Source organism: Limanda limanda, chromosome 3 (genome assembly GCF_963576545.1).
Source record: "Limanda limanda chromosome 3, fLimLim1.1, whole genome shotgun sequence".
NCBI lineage: Eukaryota > Metazoa > Chordata > Actinopteri > Pleuronectiformes > Pleuronectidae > Limanda > Limanda limanda.
Window position 1 is genome coordinate 16771062 of NC_083638.1, and position 19789 is coordinate 16790850.

The window sequence follows — 19789 nt, forward strand, 5'->3', positions numbered from 1 at the left end:
AACTTTTACAGCTTTTTTGTAGTTCTGGTTAGATGCTAAACTGCATTTTGCTGAAAATAAAGTTGAATCTAATCTAATGACAGCCAGTGTCCAGGGGCAATATGTTTTCAAGTTTTGTTGTGAATGGGATATTTCCAAAAACCTTCAGGGGAAATTTGCACCTGACACATACACTTGGACTCAAGGAGGAGTCCAAGTGTTTAGTGGTCAAGGGTCAAATGTCAAGGTCACGACGGCCTCATAAAACATGCTTTTGGCTTCTTAACCATGATCTCAAATCTGCCTTTAGGGAATTTCTTTAAAAAGTTAAAAGTTGTCACTTGGATTCAAAAGTATGTAGACTTCAATAGCATTGCAGGAAGAGGCTTACAATCGCAGGGTGGTAATTTGAGTTTCCACAAATGAATATCTGCTCTTATTTGGGCCTATTTTCCCCAATGAGGCAAAACATTATTTTAAAGTGGCACTCTCTTGGATCGAAATAAGCTAGAATGATACACAGATACAAATTCTAATAACAAACATAAACTGAATCTCTAGAATTCCAAGAATATTGATTTAGAGAAAATACATTACGCAATCTATAATTGTGGCATACATAGTACACATTACACAACACTAAAGGCCACATCAAATTGTCAGAACATTTCAATCACTTTAATAAATTCGTATACGTTTTAGGAAAACATAAACGGTACAGTCCCGTTTTTTTACAATGACATCCAAAGTTGAAAGTGAAACAAGGATGGGAGAATATTGTGACTTTTAATAGTACCTATTATCAACCAAACCCAAGCTATTAAACCCTCAGATAATACACAGGCTTCGATTATGAAAAGTCCATTAATAACTGCAGAAGACAAAGTTCACATTTTACAGGCATGTCAGTTTCAGGGATTCAGTTTTTCTCACACTGGTCAGACATCAGCTCTACCTGTGTATTTGCTGCCCTCTGGCTTGTCTGGTGCTGTACTACCAGCTCCATGAGTCTGTTGCTGTGAGTAGCCATTTCCTGGAACAGCCTGACCAGTCGGGAATCCTCGAGATTACCTCGAAAGTTCCTCGCAAATAAAGCGTAGAGCACAGGATTCAATGAGCTGTTGATGAATACAAGGGCACCGGAGCAAAGAATAAAACTCTCTGGAACACAATCATACTCACTGCCTGACTTTAAGATGCAAACCAGATCCATAATGTTGATGATGTGGTAAGGAAACCAGCACAGAATGAAGGCTATAACAACTGTGTGCACGAGAACATAGGATTTCTGTTTGGTATTGTATCTCATTCTCCTGAGTTGGGCTGTCACTAGACAGTAACAGATACTAATGGTGATGAAAGGAAAAAATAAGCCCCCAAAGGTCTCCAGGCACAAGATGATGATTGCTTGAGTCACAGAGCTGAAATCCCTGACAAAACACTGCTTACTTCCATCATTTTCATCCAAAAACTGGGTGAGTAAGACAGGTGCTCCTAGAAGGATAGCAAGGAGCCACAAAAGTACAAGACACCGGTTCATCGCACTCTTTGTCTTCCAGCGCACTGTTAAAAATGGATGGCAGATGGCTAGAAAGCGCTCCACACTCATGAGAGTGATGAAGAAGATGCTGCTGAACATGCACACACTGATGATGTATACCAAGGCTTTGCAGAAGGCCTCTCCAAACACCCAGGAGTAGACCAGGGAGTAGATCCACACAGGCAGGGTGATAAGGACCAGCAGATCCGCAACAGCCAGGTGCAGGATGAGCACCACGGTGTGGGAACGCTGCTTGATGCATCTCAGGATGGTCCAGATCACCAGAAGGTTCCCTGGAACTCCAACCAGGAAGGACAGACCCAGTATCACACAAGCCGCTGCTGTTCCACCATCAAACTCCTCAGGGGCCATTTCCTCTGAAGGAGACAACTCAGTTGAGTTATTCATGCTTAAAGTGTATGTGCTAAGAGTGGTGTCTGCATGAAAAGAAAACCAAAGTTTGCACAAGCAAGTCTTCACTTCCCTTTTAGAAAAGAGTGCACAGGGTTTCCTCCCAGGCCTAGACAGGGAAATGTGATTTATTCATGCATCATCCGTCCCTTTTTCACCTCAAATCATACATTTGGATAAAGAAATAATTGTGTTTAGAAGAGTTTAAAATAAAGAAAACATGGCTAGATTTAGATTGATCCAAAAATGAAGATTGAACCAGATTCTTAATAAGACAGTGAGACATTAGAGGCCATTTAATGACCATGGTGTCAAGATTTATTGATATATGTAAAACTCTTTCTAAATAAAGAACCACAGCAAGATTGTGATTGTCCATACTGTGTAATTTTAAAAGAAGGTTCAAAAGCAATGTACATGTGCCCGATGATTAGAGCCTGAATAATAAGATGTGACATTCAGCACATGTGACTTTTTAAAAGGCCATTGCTTTTTAACTGCTGGTACATCACTTTTCAGACTGTGGTGAGGACAGTGACACTGCAAAGACTTCCTGATTTGTGTGAGCGAGTACCTGAACTAGAATGTAAGCAAATTTGGTTTTGAGCCCTTTATTGTAATGTATATTTAATATTTGATTAAAAACTCAATATGGTTTATGGGAATAAAATATATCTGTGACCTTTTTTGTATATAACTTATGAATTTTTCTTGTCTCTTTTGCAAATATACTTTTTTATGCCTTCAATTACTACCACTACTTATACTTACACCTGCACTTTATGTATACTTATCATATCTACACTACCTAATTCTATTGCTGCTAGTCTTGTATCAATACTGTTCATATTCCATATCTATTTCTTACTGTACATATCTTATTTATTTACATATTCCACTTTAAGTATGCACATACTCTGCACTTTTACTGCTTTTTTGCACTTCTGGTTAGATGCTAAACTGCATTTTGTTGTCTCAGTACTTGACCTCTGTGCAATGACAATAAAGTTGAATCTATTCTAATCTAATGACAGCCAGTGTCCAGGGGCAATATGCTTTCAAGTTTTATGTCCCTCCGACCATCCCATTCCTGTGACTGTGATATCTCCAAAAGCCTTCAGGGGAAATTTAATTTGCACCTGGCACATACACTTGGAGTTAAGGAGGAGTCCAAGTGGTTAGTGGTAAAGGGTCATATGTCAAGGTCACAGTGGCCTCATCAAATATGCTTTTGGCTTCTTAACCATGATCTCAGATCTGCCTTAGGGAATTTCTTTAAAAAGTTAATAGTTGTCACTTGGACTCAAACATGAACTAATTCGATGTCAGTGGTCAAAGGTCAAGATGACCTCATATGAGTCTGGAATGAAAAAAAGTATGTAGACTTCAATAGCATTGCAGGCAGAGGCTTACAATCGCAGGGTGGTCATTTGAGTTTTCATAAATGAATAACTGCTCTTATTTGGGCCTATTTTCCCAATGAGGCAACACATTATTTTAAAGTGGCACTCTCTTGAATCGAAATAAGCTAGAATGATACACAAATTACATTTTTAATAACAAACATAAACTGAATCTCTAGCATTCCTAGAATATTGATTTAGAGAAAATACATTACGCATCATTAATTGTGGCATACATAGTACACATTACACAACACTAAAGGCCACATCAAATCGTCGGAACATTGTAATCACCATGATAAATTAGTATAAGCTTTGAGGATCACATAAACGGTACAGTCCTGTTTGTTTACAATGACATCCAAAGTTGAAAGTGAAACAAGGATGGGAGAATATGGTGACTTTTAATAGTACCTATCATCAACCAAACCCAAGCTATTAAACCCTCAGATAATACACAGGCTTCGATTATGAAATGTCCATCAATAACTGCAGAAGACAAAGTTCACATTTTACAGGCATGTCAGTTTCAGGGATTCAGTTTTTCTCACACTGGTCAGACATCAGCTCTACCTGTGTATTTGCTGCCCTCTGGCTTGTCTGGTGCTGTACTACCAGCTCCATGAGTCTGTTGCTGTGAGTTGCCATTTCCTGGAACAGCCTGACCAGTCGGGAATCCTCGAGATTACCTCGAAAGTTCCTCGCAATTAAGGCGTAGAGCACAGGATTCAATGAGCTGTTGATGAATACAAGGGCACCGGAGCAATGAATAAAACTCTCTGGAACACAATCATACTCACTGCCTGACTTTAAGAGGCAAACCAGATCCATGATGTTGATGATGTGGTAAGGAAACCAGCACAGAAGGAAGGCTATAACAACTGTGTGCACGAGAACCAAGGATTTCTGCTTGTAGTCGTATTCCATTCTCCTGAGTTGGGCTGTCAGTAGACAGTAACAGATACTAATGATGATGAAAGGAAAAAAGAAGCCCCCAAAGGTCTCCAGGCACAAGATGATGATTGCTTGAGTCACAGAGCTGAATATCTTGACAGAACACTGCTTACTTCCATCATTTTCATCCAAAGACTGGGTGAGTAAGACAGGTGCTCCTAGAAGGATAGCAAGGAGCCACAAAAGTACAAGACACCGGTTCATCGCACTCTTAGTCTTCCAGCGCATTGATAAAAATGGATGGCAGATGGCTAGAAAGCGCTCCACACTCATGAGAGTGATGAAGAAGATGCTGCTGAACATGCACACACTGATGATGTATACCAAGGCTTTGCAGGAGGCCTCTCCAAACACCCAGGAGTAGACCAGGGAGTAGATCCACACAGGCAGGGTGATAAGGACCAGCAGGTCCGCAGCGGCCAGGTGCAGGATGAGCACCACGATGTGGGAACGCTGCTTGATGCGTCTCAGGATGGTCCAGATCACCAGAAGGTTCCCTGGAACTCCAACCAGGAAGGACAGACCCAGTATCACACAAGCCGCTGCTGTTCCACCATCAAACTCCTTAGGGGCCATTTCCTCTGAAGGAGACAACTCAGCTGAGTGGTTCATGCTGAAAGTGTAAGTGCTAACAGTGGTATCTGCTTGAAAAGAAAACCAAAGTGCTGTAAAAGCAAGTCTTCACTTCCCCTTAAGGAACGTATCTCGATTTAAGAGACATAAATGTGATAACATGTATAACTCACGGTCATATAATGATTTAATTTGCACGACACAATCAAAGTTCCAAAGGTCTTTTTCAATGGTTTGGCTTCAATAGCGATAAACTAGTCTTTAGTTTCACTTTCACGTCATTCTACACTAAATCCCTTCTTGAATTTCCCCTTTCCACAGATGGTTTTGTGAGCAGACAGTCACAACAACTCTATAACCAACAGACACATACACAGATTGTTAAGCATAAAGGAGAACACTAAATTGACATGATTTCACTACCTACTTGAAAAAAAAAACAGCTGAGCTGAAAGAAATGCAGGGATTTGTTTCTGCTCATGTCCAAACAATTGTGTTGAAATCTAATTTTGATATTCATTTATTGGCAATATTTATCATATGGTGGATGAAAAGCTACACAACTGTCTATTGTCTCTTATCAACACCACTCACTGTCCCGTTAACTTTGGATTCTCTGCAATCTCTCTGTTTAACACTTTTTATTGGTTTTCTTTGGGTAGTCAATACAATTATACAATTATAAACACAAATCTGATGGATATACCCCTACCCACAATACTACCCACCCACCCCCGGCCAGCCTACCCCATTCAGCAGAAGTACATAGAATGTTTATATATATATGTATGTATATAGGAATATTAGATTATTACAATACAATACAATACAATTGCATACATCACTGCTGCAAGACAAAGCAGAGAAAAGAAAGAAAGAGTTGAATTAAATTGAAGAAAAAAAAACAAAATAAATAAATAAAATAAATCAGTAAATACGTAAACACAATTTTAAAAGAAATAAAAATAAAAGTACGACAAGAAGGGGGTCCAGGTTCTCTCAAAGCTCTGTGTGGAACCTTTTAGAGTATATCTGATTTTCTCCAGTTTCAAGAAAGACATGGTGTCTCTAATCCATCTAATGAATGTGGGAGGTGTTTGCTCCTTCCATAAGAGTAGTGGATTCTCTGCAATCTCCATCTTTTATGCTCCAGACTGAGATATCTGAAATGAGACTGTAGATTTAAGTGTTTGACTACAATTCATTCCAGTTAATTATTCATTCCTCCAACAGCTAAATGTGTCATTTTTAAACTGGACATGTCACGATTTAAATGTTACCTGATAAATCTACAGTGATATCACAGCAGATGAAGAAGAACACCTGCTTCACTTTATTTTGTACACATTATGTGCCATGCAAATAAAAGACATGAACATCAAGACAAAAGGCCATACAAATAAGTAATTTTTTTAAGCTCACGGAAATAAAATATGTATCTAAAAAGTTTTTGATCAACACCTTATTGACAAAACCCCCAAAAGTGGATGGCTACAATTAAGATAATCCTTTTATTTTTGCCTGATAAATGTTGACGTAGGCTAAGAACAGAAATCAAATCCCAGATCATGGACGAGGGTCTTCGTATTGACGGAAGTCTGGAATGTCTTGAACAGTAGAAACACAGACATCGAGTGGGAGGTCAGCTACGACAGCGCCCCCCCCCCTCTCCCCCAGCCCCCTCCCTCCTCTCTCAGCTGCCTGCTCGGTGGAATAAACAAGACGATGTTGTCAACTCCGCTGTTCCCGGTGCTGCTGCGCTGAAAGTACGACCCGGAACACGGCGAGTGACGCTGGACACCATCTTCAACCAGGCCTGCGACGAACTGTGAGTGACGAAGTGGCACCAGCTCGATGTCCGGGGCCTGTTAACGGGGGGGGGGGGGGTAGGCTTTGTGGCCAACGTTAGCTGACAGCTAGGCTAGTGCTAGCTAGCGTTAGCCAGGTGATAAGCTAACGGCAGGGGCGTGAGCTGCTTTCGTTCAGCGTTAGCGCTACGGGGGTGTTTGTGTAATCGTATTTGATCGCCGATTCATTACCTTTTAATTCACACATATACGAGCAGTGTTGAGCTAACACGCAGGAGGCCGACTAGAGAGGAAGGTTGGCAATGGTTAACGTCAGTCTGCTAACTTCCTGTAAACTACCATGGTAATCTGGCATTCGTGTGTCAACTGTCAACTTCCACAATCGTCATTAATTCACACATCGGCCCGAGTTAGCAGCGATCCAGTGCTAGCACGTTTGCGTTTGTGTAACAGTCACACTGAGTTGAGTAATAAAAGTTTGGCTCAACGTCACCAAACTCACTTCTGCCCTTACAGGTTGTTTGAGTTCTCTGATCAGGACAGACCCCGTTTCTGCTGGTCGAGAGGAAGAGGAGCTCCCACCCTGCGATGCCTCTGCTGTTCCTGGAGAGGTTCCCATGGCCCAGCCTGCAGACCTACACCATCCTGAGTGTGGCTCTGCTCGCCGGCAGCATCTTCAGCGCCTACAACACTGTCACTGACCCAGGCTTCGGGGCCTTGGACACCGATGAAACACAGGCTGCCCCAGAGGTGGATCTTGAACTTCTAAATAATGATTTTAGTGACACGGAGCTGGCGACCACTGTGCTGTGGTACCTGGCCACTGACAGTCTCTTTGTATGGGTGAGTGCTGTTTGGTTTTTAGACCATGCATTGCTCCAGGGGATGATGTCGTTTAAATATAAACAACTAACTGCCACTCTGTTCTCGTGCTCCTCCAGGTGTTAGTCAACACATTCTGCTGCTCTCTGATGTTATTTGCCAAAATGCTTCAGTACGTGGTGTTCGGCCCGCTGAGAGTCAGCGAGAAGCAGGTGAGTGTGTTAGAATGAGGTCTGTCAAACAGCCGGGGGTTGTCAACCTCTAAGCCTTTGCAACTCAAGTGTAGACCTTCCAGAAATGAACGTGCTAATGTGCTCTGTGTTTACTCCTCAGCACCTGAAAGACAAGTTCTGGAACTTCATCTTCTACAAGTTTATTTTCATTTTCGGCGTGCTGAATGTGCAGACAGTGGAGGAGGTGGTCATGTGGTGTTTGTGGTTCTCTGCACTGGTCTTTCTCCACCTCATGGTTCAGCTCTGCAAAGACCGATTTGAATATGTAAGTTCTATGAACAACACCTTTTCTTTTTTTGCTCTCTCCAGGGCTCCCTCGTTCAGGACTTTCTCATATGAAAATCTTACAATAAACAATTTTATTATTATTTTCTTTTTTTCTGTAGACTGTTCAAGCACTTTGTTCAGGCACTGGAAATGTCCAGTATGGCATTAAGCAGGTTTAGGAAGCTCTGCAGCTCCAAGCTGAAGAGCTGAAGAGCTTTTTCACAAAACTGTACTTCTGCTACAAGTTGTCTGTTTCTTTTTTCCTGGAGAGATTATAGAGGATGGGCTAAACATCCCTCAGGGAAACCTTTGGCTGTTTAAGATCCATAGTAGACAAGATAGGACTAGACCTAAATTCTTTGTGACTGCCTTTTTATTCATAATTACTTTGAGTAAATACAAGGCGGCAGAAAGTCTGCTGTTTTAATGACACCTGTTCAGTGCACATACAAACTTCATGCAGAGTTCACAAGGTTTACCGAGTGTCTCCCAAAGGTCTCAAGAATGACTAGTCTTTCACCTCTGAGTCTATAAATAGTTCCATTGCACTGGTATGTAAGCCTACTGATACAGTTTCACTAACTACATTGATGTAACCCTGTATCAGGTTGTGCTCTGCATGTTGGGCAAAACAAAATATCAGATTTATTCAGCTCCCTGCAAGCAACGACATTTAAAACTGCCATGAAGCTGGTATGTTTCCTGTGATGTAATGTTGACTGGCTTTGTGCAGCATAAGGCCCTTTCTGACTGCCGGTCTACAGAATCTATACCAGTGTAGGAGTATGAGTGTAAACATCTTCCTTTAGTTTGAAGTCTGTCAGTCGTGTCTGCCCGGCTTTCTTTCGTTTATCTGCTTCTGTGGGTTCTAGCTTTGGGGGAGTACAGAACAGAAACCCTAAAGCTGATAGATATGTCTGTGAGTGTGTAAACCTTGTTAAACAATTTCACCTGAAATGTGGTCTACACACTCTAGAGCTGTAGTTTCACAGTCTTACGCAATCTTCTTTCTGACCATGGACTTTATGTGGATAATTTGTGAGGAGTTTATTGATTTTAAAATGGGTTGTGTCAAATTTGGAAGGGAAAAGTCTGAGCTCTAAGTCTTTCTCTCAGGTCCGTCAGTAGAAATGCACTTTCAGTTTGGCACTCATGCTACTGGTTCTTGTTGATGTGTGATAAGTACTGCATGAATGTAATTCGAGCAAGTTAAACTAATCAGCTGAATGTTTCTCGAACATCTACGTTCATATTGTGTTAGTTTATGTTGTCGTTGTTGTCTTTGTCCACTGAAGCCCACTAGAAATTCCAAAATAATTAAAACTAGTCAATTTTATTTGTTTTTTGTATTTAAGGACAAAGAAAACTTTACAATCCACATTTCTTCTCCACAGCTGTCGTTCTCCCCCTCCACTCCCATGCACAGCCATGTGCGAGTGCTCTGTCTGCTGGTCTCTCTCCTGTTGGACTGCTGTGGCCTCGCTGTGGTCTGTGGTCTGCTGGGAGCATCCCATGGCATGCACACTCTCTCCTTTATGGCAGCCGAGGTGAGAGTCTGGTGCCACAACTGTATCAAAATGCCAAAACTATGTATAAAATGCACTTAGATCATGATAACCAAAGATGATCTTGGACTCTGTCATAAAAGCTTTTATTTAGGCCCGAGTTCAAAACATCCCTTCACCATTTGGCTAGTCATATTTTGGATGGTTATACATTTTGTCAATTTAATCTTTGTACTTTTTTCTCCAGTGTCTGCTGGTGACTGTGCGTACTGGGCATGTCATCATGCGGTAAGTCTCCTTAAAGACTCCTTACACAAGCACACTCATGCACCCACCGCAGCAGGACAGATGACATAGCCCCTACAAATTTGGAATCGAGCTAATGTTTTCCTTTGATTCCATTAGTACCAGTATGAAAGGCGTCTTTGTCTCACAGAAGGTGGTTAGGACTTAGGACAACTCTAAATAACTCAAATCAGCTGAGGCCCTTATGGATTCATTAGTGTTGCTCTATATTCGGAAACTGGTTTTGTCACTAGTAGAGCTGTAGCTGTAGTCAAATTTGGTCTAACTGATGGCAGTGATGTCTGTGCTATTGTGTTGTTTATACTTTCTAAAGAAATTTTGATTCATGAACTAATTTTGTTCCAATAGTTGGATCACCCACATTACTTTGTCAGTACAGTCTGCAGGTCTTAGAAAACAGTGAATTCAATTCCGTCAAAAGATCTTGGTTGTAAATTGCGATTTTGAATGTCTAAAATCGTATAGTTATGGCTGCTGTATGGAGAATTGTTGGTTGCAATATTTTTTTGAATGTGATTGTGGGCTGACAGGAAATCTTATATATTTGTACACTACAAGTAAGCCTGGTACGACAGTCAGCACCATCAGACCAATAGTAAGCACTAGCACATAAGTACATAATCTTTTCTATTAGGTTAGGCCATCTATTCATTATAAAATTATGAATTAAATAATTATATTTGGATCATCTGATCGGCTCCTCTGAGCGCCGTTTCTAGAAATGGCAATCAAACTTATTAGAGGGAATATCCACTGATACCGATCGGTGGCAGATCATTCAAAGCACCCTTATTGTTCCTTTGGCCTGTTTGATACTCAAACAGGTATTAGATTGCACTATTATTGAAATGGTAAATTAAAACATAAACAACCAATTAACTAAGATTGTTGAAATTAAAGAAACCCTGTAAATATCCCGTGTTTAAAGAGTTGTGCGTGTCCTCAGGTACTCCATTCATCTATGGGATCTGAACCACCCAGGGACTTGGGAGAGTAAGGGGACTTATGTCTACTACTCAGACTTCATCATGGAGCTGGCCATGTTGTTTCTGGACCTCACGCACCATATCCATATGCTGGTAAGATACACTGAAGGCACAGAGACGTGTGATGTTATGAAAATGTAGTATGTCCTGTTTCTCTTGATAGTTCCCTAATCATCTACCTTTTCCGTCTCTCGTTAGCTTTTTGGCAACATCTGGCTGTCCATGGCAAGCTTGGTTATCTTCATGCAGCTGCGGTATCTCTTCCATGAGGTCCAGCGTCGCGTTCGCCGACACAAGAATTACCTTCGTGTCATCAACAACATGGAGGCCATGTGAGGCTGTGTTTTATTTGACTGTTTCCTCCATTTCCTTTTTAAATAGTTATTTCTAACTTGTAGCTTTGTACTTCTATCGTCACTTGTTTCATCATTATTTTCATATTCTGTGAACTTTTAATGCAGGTTTGCTGTTGCTACTGCCGAGGAGCTGACAGCTAATGATGACGACTGTGCCATCTGCTGGGACACCATGCAGACGGCACGAAAACTACCCTGTGGCCATCTCTTCCACAAGTAAGATGATTTTCAGGAGTTGCCTCCATGCAAGGGATGGTTGCAGTATCACTTACCTGGGGCTCCTTATCCTAGAAACTGTTTTATTTTGGAGAGACTACACCGGAACAGTTCTCTCTATCATAGTAAAAAGATATTTTTCTGATAATATAAGAGCAGTTTGGTGAATGTTCTTCAGCTAGATTCCCTGCACAGATCCTGATACCTAGCAACAGAATACATGTCTTGACCCTTAAATGAATGCCATGTCTAAGTACCATAATAACATGTGTGATCTGTGTGTCGGTTCTTCCAGCTCTTGTTTGCGGTCGTGGCTCGAGCAGGACACATCATGCCCAACATGTCGGACATCCCTGAACATCAGTGGCGATGGGGGCCCAGCGAGAGGCCAGCCACAGGCCGCAGGTATGGCGGACAACGCCGGCCCCGGAGGAGCCGCTCCAGAAGCCAGACCACACATCAACCATCACAACCACTTCTTCCACTTTGATGGTGAGTCTTTCAGACACTGATCCAATGACGAATGTGGTTGTGCAGTTACCCTCCATAAATCGGCTGTGTGTGACGATCACTTATTCAACCCACATATTCCCCCTGTAGGATCTCGCATTGCCAGCTGGCTGCCCAGTTTCTCAGTGGAAGTAATGCACACCACCAATATCCTGGGCATCGCTCAGGCCAACAACAACTCCCAGCTCATGGCCATGGTGAGTTCAAGTTTACAGTCTGATGAAGTTTTTGATTTGAAGAGAGATGACACAGATAGCAGTTTGAACCAGGTGTGGGTATGAGGCTGCTCTTGGCTGCATGGCTCACGCAGCCTTCTCCTTCTCTTCCACAGTCTGTTTCTTAACATTATTAAAAGGGTGTTGCAATCTCATAGGTATTATCCATCAAATTAAGCTAGCCTAACTTGAACTGCAGCCGAGATCATTCAGGGATGATTGCAACCAAATAATCATGTGACACAGTTGGAAGATAATAAAATAGGTTTTATGTGTAATACTGTCAAATCCAAGTAGTGATGTTTGCTCTAACTTCTACCCTACTGGCACTACATTAATATTTTTAATCCAACAGATTTGGTAGAACCTGTTAGTTACTAAATATGCCAAGAATTTTAGGTCTTTTGAGAGGTTTCAATCTCTCAACACTGTTTACATAAGACCTGCTTGTGTTAACCTTTTTAAAAGATCAATTTTAACTTGCACCAGCTTAAGTTCTGCTCTTCCCTCTCACTGCATCATTTTCTGAATCCTTGTCCATGTAACGTCTGGTCATCAGGCCCATCAGATCCAGGAGATGTTCCCTCAGGTGCCGTCCTACCTGGTGATGCAGGACCTGCAGTTGACCCGCTCTGTGGAGGTCACCACTGACAACATCCTGGAGGGACGCATCCAGGTACCCTTCACAACACAGGTCAGTTAATTTAGGCCTAAATGTAAACGAGGGAGCCATTTAAATTTTTCCATGAGTGCCTATGAAAATACTCTCCTGACTTTCTTTCAAATGGGTCAGAGAAAGAATGGGTCACACTGTCTGACATTATTTCTTTCTTAGGCCATAGAGCGCTCCCCTATACAGGGGAACAATGCAGGAGAGGAGCAGGCCGGGTCCAATGGGGCAGCAGAGCAGGGAATGAACGAGGCAGACAGCATGGAGGTCAGAGGAGGTCGCTTCTCGAAGTCCGCTGAGGAGAGGCAGAAGATGCTAATGCAGAGGAAAGAAGAGCTGGTCCAGCAAGCTCGCAGGTTGGTACACTGCTGCTTTGAGGTTTTTTATTTAACCCAGTGGCTTGAGTGCTTGAAATGTCCCTACAGTCTTTGAAGACAGGACAACTGTTGAAGGCTTTTTGATGTTTTGGTTACCAGAATAGCTGAAAGACCCAATTGTAAAGAGCTTAAAGTGATACTGTCATTTATTCACACATGATTCCTAGCTTCCTTGTTTTCCTATTATCTTGCATTCCATCTTATCTTTACATTTTCACTGCTTCCCCACAGGAGATTCCTGAACAAGGGTCCAGAGGATCAGGACGAGGATTTGCCTGGACTGGAGGAGGACATTGTCCCAGATTTGGACTCAACTGTCCTGAGACGTAGAATCGTGGCAGCAGCCGCAGAGGGACGCATGCAAATCCAGCAAAACCCCTCACCCTGATACAAAGATTGGCTTCAGCTGAAGAGTCTAAAACATCATCATCCCATGAGGCAAAAACAGAGCTCCTTCAACCTGTCCCCACGTGTTGTACAGTCAACGGTCACCATCTATTCAACCCTCTAATTAAAACGCATTGCAAACATGGCCTTTGGACCGTTCTGAGCTGCCTAAATTAGGTGGGACTACTGTGAATAGCCTCTGCATCACTGATACAAGCCTGAGTATTTGGAGCATTATATAAATTGATGGGTGCAAGTTAAGAGATGCAATGCTGCATTGCCCTTTACTCTCGTGCCACACATTGCTACCACCAGCTTCCATAGAGTCAGTGTCTGCTGTGTGAGATGAGCATGCTTTGTATTCAGGAGATCCAAGTCTTTCATGAGGAGAGTTTGAAGGTGGTATTATTATTCGATATAGCTACTTTTTGGGTCTTTGTTTGTTTTCCTTTTTGGCAATTGTTTTTCACTCTTTTTGCTCATCGTCGAAAGCTTCGTATTCTGGACGGAGAAACTCAGCTGACGTATTTCTGTGTTGTTATTTTACGAGTTTCAACTGTGAATCAAGTGTAGGCTTATTTCTGACCTTTGAGTAGGAGAATGTCACTTTAGTATTGTTCAGCCTTTCAGTCAAATATGAATGTCTCTATCAAAGCAATGCTGCAAACAAGTGTTTTTGACCCACACGGGTTGTTCTGTATTTAGTGTGTAATAACATCCAGTGCAAATAAGTTTTCATTTGTTATCTAATACAAGGAGGGAGTTTGCTTGTTATTATTTGTTTTCTAAAACTTGTGTCAGATAAACAGAGCGGATATATTACATTTTGTACACAAACAGTAGTTCTCGTCTTTTTTCATTTTCTTATATTACTCACTGCTGTTGAGTTGTGAAAATATTCTTGTCAGTTGAGAATTGCCAACCAGGTCTGATTTATTTTGAACTTTCTTTTTGAAATAACTAAGTCTGTAGAAGTTAGACTTGCTGCTCAGTATTTCAAGGATGTTTTGCTGCTTTTTCAACAGTCTTCATCAGAACGTTAGGTGACGCCTCTTGGATGAGCAGCAACATGATCTCATTAACTTAACACAAATCACGATGTGTTTACTAATTATAGATCTAATATATATTAATCAGGTGAATGACTGAGAACCTTATTGAGGTTTTGGAGGGGGTGTTTTTTGTTTGTACAGCCTTTGTCTACTCACATTGAGAAGTGCTAACTGAAACATACCAGCAGGGAACATAATCATCCTCTGCTAAAAGATTTTATTACAGAAATGTGCAGCAATGTACAAAAAAGACTGGGCCCTTGGAGTTTTATTGGGTGCTGTCAAATTACACTGAATCTGTAGCTGGTTGAGACGTGTTGACGGACACAAAGACGGACACTGACACTGTGTGTATTATAAGTGTTTGATTTCTTCGATTACTGTGCGAGGGAAGTTTGGTGGGAGGTATGCATGAATCCAGACAAGTGCTTTTGTTTGCTTCCACTTTATCCCAAAGAGCAGCCCACAAACTTCCTCGAGAAGCTGAAGTGTTGTGATCTTGATTGTGCGTTTTAATTTTATTGCTCAAACTCTGTTTGAGGGTGTTGTAACAAATATTGGATTTAGATTTCAGATTTTCAGTTATTTAAATATTTAAAAAAAAAGACGGTTTTATTTTCATTTTCAGTTTGTCATCCTGTTACTTAACATATTTGAATATCCATGATATATTTTCCAAATCATGGGTTATCTTTCATAACCATGTCTTATTTAATCAACACCTAAAGACTTATTTGGACTAAGCTTTCCTGTAATTTTGTGCCTAAATTAAGAATGGTTTGGTAATGGATGATTTCTGTAAATCTAGTTTTTGTAAAATATGTCAATACAAAAGACTCAATAAACAGAGCTTCTACGGCTTTTCAACTAAAGACGGTGAAAATGTCATATTTTTTCTGTGCGTGTGCCTGCGTGCGTAGGTGTGTGTGTTGTCCGAGTATTAGTCATGTTGTGGGGACCTAAATCTGTTTATACGGTCAAATTATGTGGACCCACTTCCATATGGTTATAGATAATTCACTTTAAAGTGAAGACAAGTTTTAATGATAGGTTTTTGTAAAGTTTAGGTTAACATTACTGTTACTGGGCCAGTCACAACTTGAGCGAAAATGAAAGAAAGTCAACGTAATGTCCTCTGAAGTCATGGAGACGTTGTTTTGGGGCTGCTTGTGCAGTGTAAGTAATACGTCATACATCTCTCTGATCTCTGGTGTGACTTTGATGTGTATCACTCACGAATCTTTCACAAACACAACCTCCTTCTCCGGGATTTCTGCTGAGCCTCTGACGTAGTTTGCGCTTCACCTCAACGCCCGGGATGTTTTGCCACGTCAGGCATGAGACCGCTCGTCGTCACCACGTCATGCGGAAGCAGCGGCAGCAGCAGGCAACACCCACGCTGTTCCATCGACCATGTAGCCCAGCCTCCCTCCGAAGAACCAGCACCTCACTGGGCTGTCGTCGTGTGTCCCCTCGGTCTGTGGGAGCTCCGCCGCACCGTGCCTCTCTTCTGTGCTCCTGTCACCGGTAAGCTCTAAAGCCAGATCGCTAGCATATATACAGTCTACGATCTCTAGCTAGCTGCTTAGCATGGGCTAACCCCACACTGGGTTACAGCCGCTGGGTTGTGTTGTTTGTTTGGCCGCTTGACAGGACACACGAGGAAGAGTGACACTGGCTTACACAGTACATGTGTGTTATATGTGTGGACACTCAGTCAGATTTTGCTTCAGTAAACGAACGATTCTCTGCTGATATGACGTTAGCTAGCTGAAACACCGGTCAGTACAACGTGAGTGGAGAAGTCCTCATGAGTTATTTGGCCACTCGGGCTACCGTAGAGAAACACGGTGTCCTAATAACACTTAATAAACTTATTTGAAATGTGATGTTCTATCTACTCGCATTGTTTGCTGGTGGTGACAGCAGTGGTGTGTGTTGGCTGCCATGGAAACCACTATTTAAACATCTGCTAGCTTCATCTAACTCAGCAGTGATAACTTTTCACTATGAATGGACCTCTGTTGGTTTCAGCCCTCTCACATTACACATCCTGGTCCACATCATCACTAAGGTGTCACTTTATGATCCCACAAGGGCGTGTGGCTGTTTAAATGCCAGCAGGCTATTAGAGCTATTACAGCTAATAAAGCTGGGCACGTCAGTTTGTGTTGGTCCGGTCAAAGTCCTGTGTGAGTTCAAGCAAACACAGGTACAATACTGCTGATCTTAGATGAGACTCTATTAAGTGGGACATACATTGTTTCATAGGCGTGTGAACTTACCTGCCTGCCTGTGTGTTTTTAGCAGAGATCTTGGAATGCTGCTGGACGAGACTCCGCTCTTTGAGCCTTCTCTGCTTGAGGAGCTCGACTGGAGCTGCAACACAGTGTCCTTCTCTCCACCCATCTCTCCGTCCAGCCCCGGAGAAGGCCTGGTGCTGAGGCCGCTCTGTGTGGCCGACTTCAATAGAGGTGAGTCTGGGGACACATTTCAGACCACTTTGCATTTTTTAAATTATTTATTAGCTTTTATTTAAAGGTTATTTTATAATATATTATTTTACTAGTCCTAGAGCAACCCTAAAGGACAGTCTGATCCCACAACACCTTCTCTCTTTTCCTGAAGTTTATTCAGAGCTGATTCCTCTCTACACCACCTTACTCATCCTCCCTAACTCGATGTCAACCCAAAATAACAGAGTCCACATTGTTTTTGCTCAACCCATACTCCCAACCCTCCCCTGTATTTCTTTTTTTCTCTTCTTTTTGTTTGAGTTATCAGTTTTTTAATCAATTTAGATATGTCAAATTTAAATTTGTTTTAATATTTTTAATGTCTTAAACAAATATTACCATGTCTTAGATGTATGATTTTAGTAATGTAACACAATAAAACATAACTTTAAAAAAGTTGATTTCATCAACTGTTTTGTGTTTGTGCTTCAGGATTCTTCAAAGTTCTATCTCAACTCACGAAGACGGGCGATGTCACACCAGAGCAATTCACAAGTGAGTTTGCTTAACATAATGCTTATTTGACGTTTGAATAAAGTGAAATACTGCCCTTCTATTTACTTTGTTCAGAATGTTTACAATTAACACACAACTCAAATATTTTAACTCTCAAAGTGCACCCACATTTTTTTAAGTCAACTCTCTTTCTGGGCATCCGACTTGAATTTTACTGCAGCTGGTTTACAGACTTTAAATACAATATTAGATCCATTCAAAACAAATTGTTGTCTTTTTGATTTCAGAAAAGTTTGAGCACATGAAGAAGACGGGAGACTACTTTGTGATTGTGGTGGAGGACACAAATCTGGGACAGATTGTTGCTACGGCCACATTGATCACAGAACACAAATTCATCCACTCCTGTGCTAAGGTAAATTACACCCCAACAATTTGTGTATATCTTAATAATAGATGCAACTATAATATCTTTCAAAAAGTTTGTACTTTAAAAAAAAAAAATGGATTCTTATTTATTAATCTTAAAATTTGGAGGAAATTATATATTTATAATGAAAACCATCTCTGTTGGTGTGTTGTTTGTAGAGAGGCCGGGTGGAGGAGGTCGTCGTGAGTGACGTTTGCAGAGGGAAGCAGCTGGGCAAACTGTGAGTAGACCTGTGTGAGCTGGACACACAAGACATCTTCTTTCTGCTCGTTTTAATGTTTAAAACCGTGTATTTCAATAATGTTATCCATATGAAGGTAGTTTAGGATACATCTTGTGATTTGTGCTGACTCTTTTAACTCATCCATTTTCTTCTTTCTCTTCCTTGTAGGTTAGTTTCAACTCTCACTCTTCTCAGCAAAAAACTGAATTGCTACAAAATCACATTGGAATGTGCACCCAAAAATGTGGCTTTTTACCAAAAGTTTGCCTATGGCGCATCAGAGGAGACCTACATGCAGTGTCGATTCTCTGACTGAGGACAGCAGCAGCTTGGAGAACTATTTGGGAGAAATGGACCATACCTTTATAATTGCAGGGATTTAAGTTCTATGTTTTTGCGATTGATTTACACAAAGCAGGATTCCAGAGAAAGGAGTCTTGTCTGCAGGGCTTCTCTTTGTGTGCACTTCGTGTCCTGACAGTGGAGCTGACCTGAGAGCAGAGCCTGCGCCAGAAGTGACCCCACAGAGGAGCCCTGCAGGCAGACATGCAGAGAGGCCCTGGATGAGATCAATGTAGATCTGAAGGAGGAATTTGCGAAGGGGACTGGGGTGTGACACAGTGAGCTTGCCTGGCAGCTGTATGAAACCATTAGATGTAGAATTTGAAGGGAAAACAGGCAGTTAATGAGCGAAACGCAAATATTCATTGTCAGCTCTAAAAAAAAGACAAGAAAACGGCAGTGCACAGTGGGGGAATCACAAGCCCTGTACACAAACCGACATCAGAACTTGACAATGTCTTAAGCACTGGCAGATACATGAATGTATGTTAAAGCCCTCTCTGCTCAGTCCAACATCATCCTTTGCCCCTTTGGTAACCACGGTAACTTGACATCCTCTTCCTCATCATCTGCCAGTTACTGCAAATGTGATGTCCTCTCGTGTTACGCTGCTGAGTAAATGACAGAGAACTTTCAAATATCTGTGACTACCATGAAACTGGAAGTAAATGTGCTCAAATGAACAAAAGAAGTAAGAGTTTACAACAGTTTCTCAACAACACTACAAATCCAAACATTCTTGAAGGATCAGGATTCAGCAAACAATCTCTGTTGTAATGATCATAAAGGGTGAGTCACCAAAGAACAGCAACTTTTTCCAGAACAGGTTTCCTTCTTCAGTCCTCTCTGCACATACGACTTTTCTTTCTGACAGTTGTGTTGCTGGATAATTATGAAGGTTCAAATACATAAAGCATCAACTGAACAACAAAAATTTTGTGAGGCAGTAGAAAGGAATTAATAGGTTTTTACAGTTTTGTATCTGGTGTATTTTCCCAATCAGCAGAGATGAGAAATGGGTAACAAGGATTTTGTAAGCAAACTTTTATTTAAGCTTTTTGTAGTTAAGATTTATAACTATGCTGTTAATCTGGTGAACATATGTATGTAATTTATTTCCAAATATGTAATATCCAAAATAAAATATTCTGATCTACAGTATTGTTCACCTGAAGTTTTATTTTTAAAACAAATCTGAAGACCCCGATTCACCCAAAACTCATTGGAGGGATAACATATCCCATCGGGCCAG

The 19789-nt window shown here is 41.4% G+C and overlaps 4 protein-coding genes across 6 annotated transcripts; 2 read left to right on the plus strand and 2 right to left on the minus strand.

Moving 5' to 3' along the window:
- Nucleotides 1-898: 898 nt before the first annotated feature.
- Nucleotides 899-1927, minus strand: LOC132999111 (leukotriene B4 receptor 1-like). Its single transcript, XM_061068898.1, has one exon. It carries the CDS (start codon nucleotides 1925-1927, stop codon nucleotides 899-901), a length of 1029 nt encoding a protein of 342 aa, XP_060924881.1.
- A 1943-nt stretch (nucleotides 1928-3870) lies between these two features.
- LOC132999096 (leukotriene B4 receptor 1-like) lies at nucleotides 3871-4899 on the minus strand. Its single transcript, XM_061068885.1, has one exon. The coding sequence runs from the start codon at nucleotides 4897-4899 to the stop codon at nucleotides 3871-3873; it is 1029 nt and encodes a 342-aa protein (XP_060924868.1).
- A 1651-nt stretch (nucleotides 4900-6550) lies between these two features.
- On the plus strand, nucleotides 6551-15442 carry LOC132998278 (E3 ubiquitin-protein ligase AMFR-like). 2 transcript variants are annotated; one of them, XM_061067829.1, is made up of 14 exons: nucleotides 6551-6688; nucleotides 7185-7511; nucleotides 7610-7702; nucleotides 7824-7988; nucleotides 9385-9537; nucleotides 9743-9783; nucleotides 10748-10880; nucleotides 10986-11119; nucleotides 11249-11359; nucleotides 11655-11851; nucleotides 11960-12066; nucleotides 12644-12778; nucleotides 12920-13110; nucleotides 13363-15442. In XM_061067829.1, exons 2-14 carry the CDS (start codon nucleotides 7257-7259, stop codon nucleotides 13517-13519), a joined length of 1872 nt encoding a protein of 623 aa, XP_060923812.1. In that variant the 5' UTR covers nucleotides 6551-6688; nucleotides 7185-7256; the 3' UTR covers nucleotides 13520-15442. The 2 variants fall into 2 exon arrangements, with proteins under 2 accessions (XP_060923812.1, XP_060923813.1); XM_061067830.1 differs by having other exon boundaries at nucleotides 12644-12760.
- A 484-nt stretch (nucleotides 15443-15926) lies between these two features.
- Nucleotides 15927-19695, plus strand: gnpnat1 (glucosamine-phosphate N-acetyltransferase 1). Of its 2 annotated transcripts, none has more exons than XM_061067951.1 (6): nucleotides 15927-16097; nucleotides 16878-17044; nucleotides 17519-17581; nucleotides 17830-17957; nucleotides 18131-18192; nucleotides 18364-19695. In XM_061067951.1, exons 1-6 carry the CDS (start codon nucleotides 15934-15936, stop codon nucleotides 18509-18511), a joined length of 732 nt encoding a protein of 243 aa, XP_060923934.1. In that variant the 5' UTR covers nucleotides 15927-15933; the 3' UTR covers nucleotides 18512-19695. The 2 variants fall into 2 exon arrangements, with proteins under 2 accessions (XP_060923934.1, XP_060923935.1); XM_061067952.1 differs by having other exon boundaries at nucleotides 16881-17044.
- The last annotated feature ends 94 nt before the right edge of the window (nucleotides 19696-19789 follow it).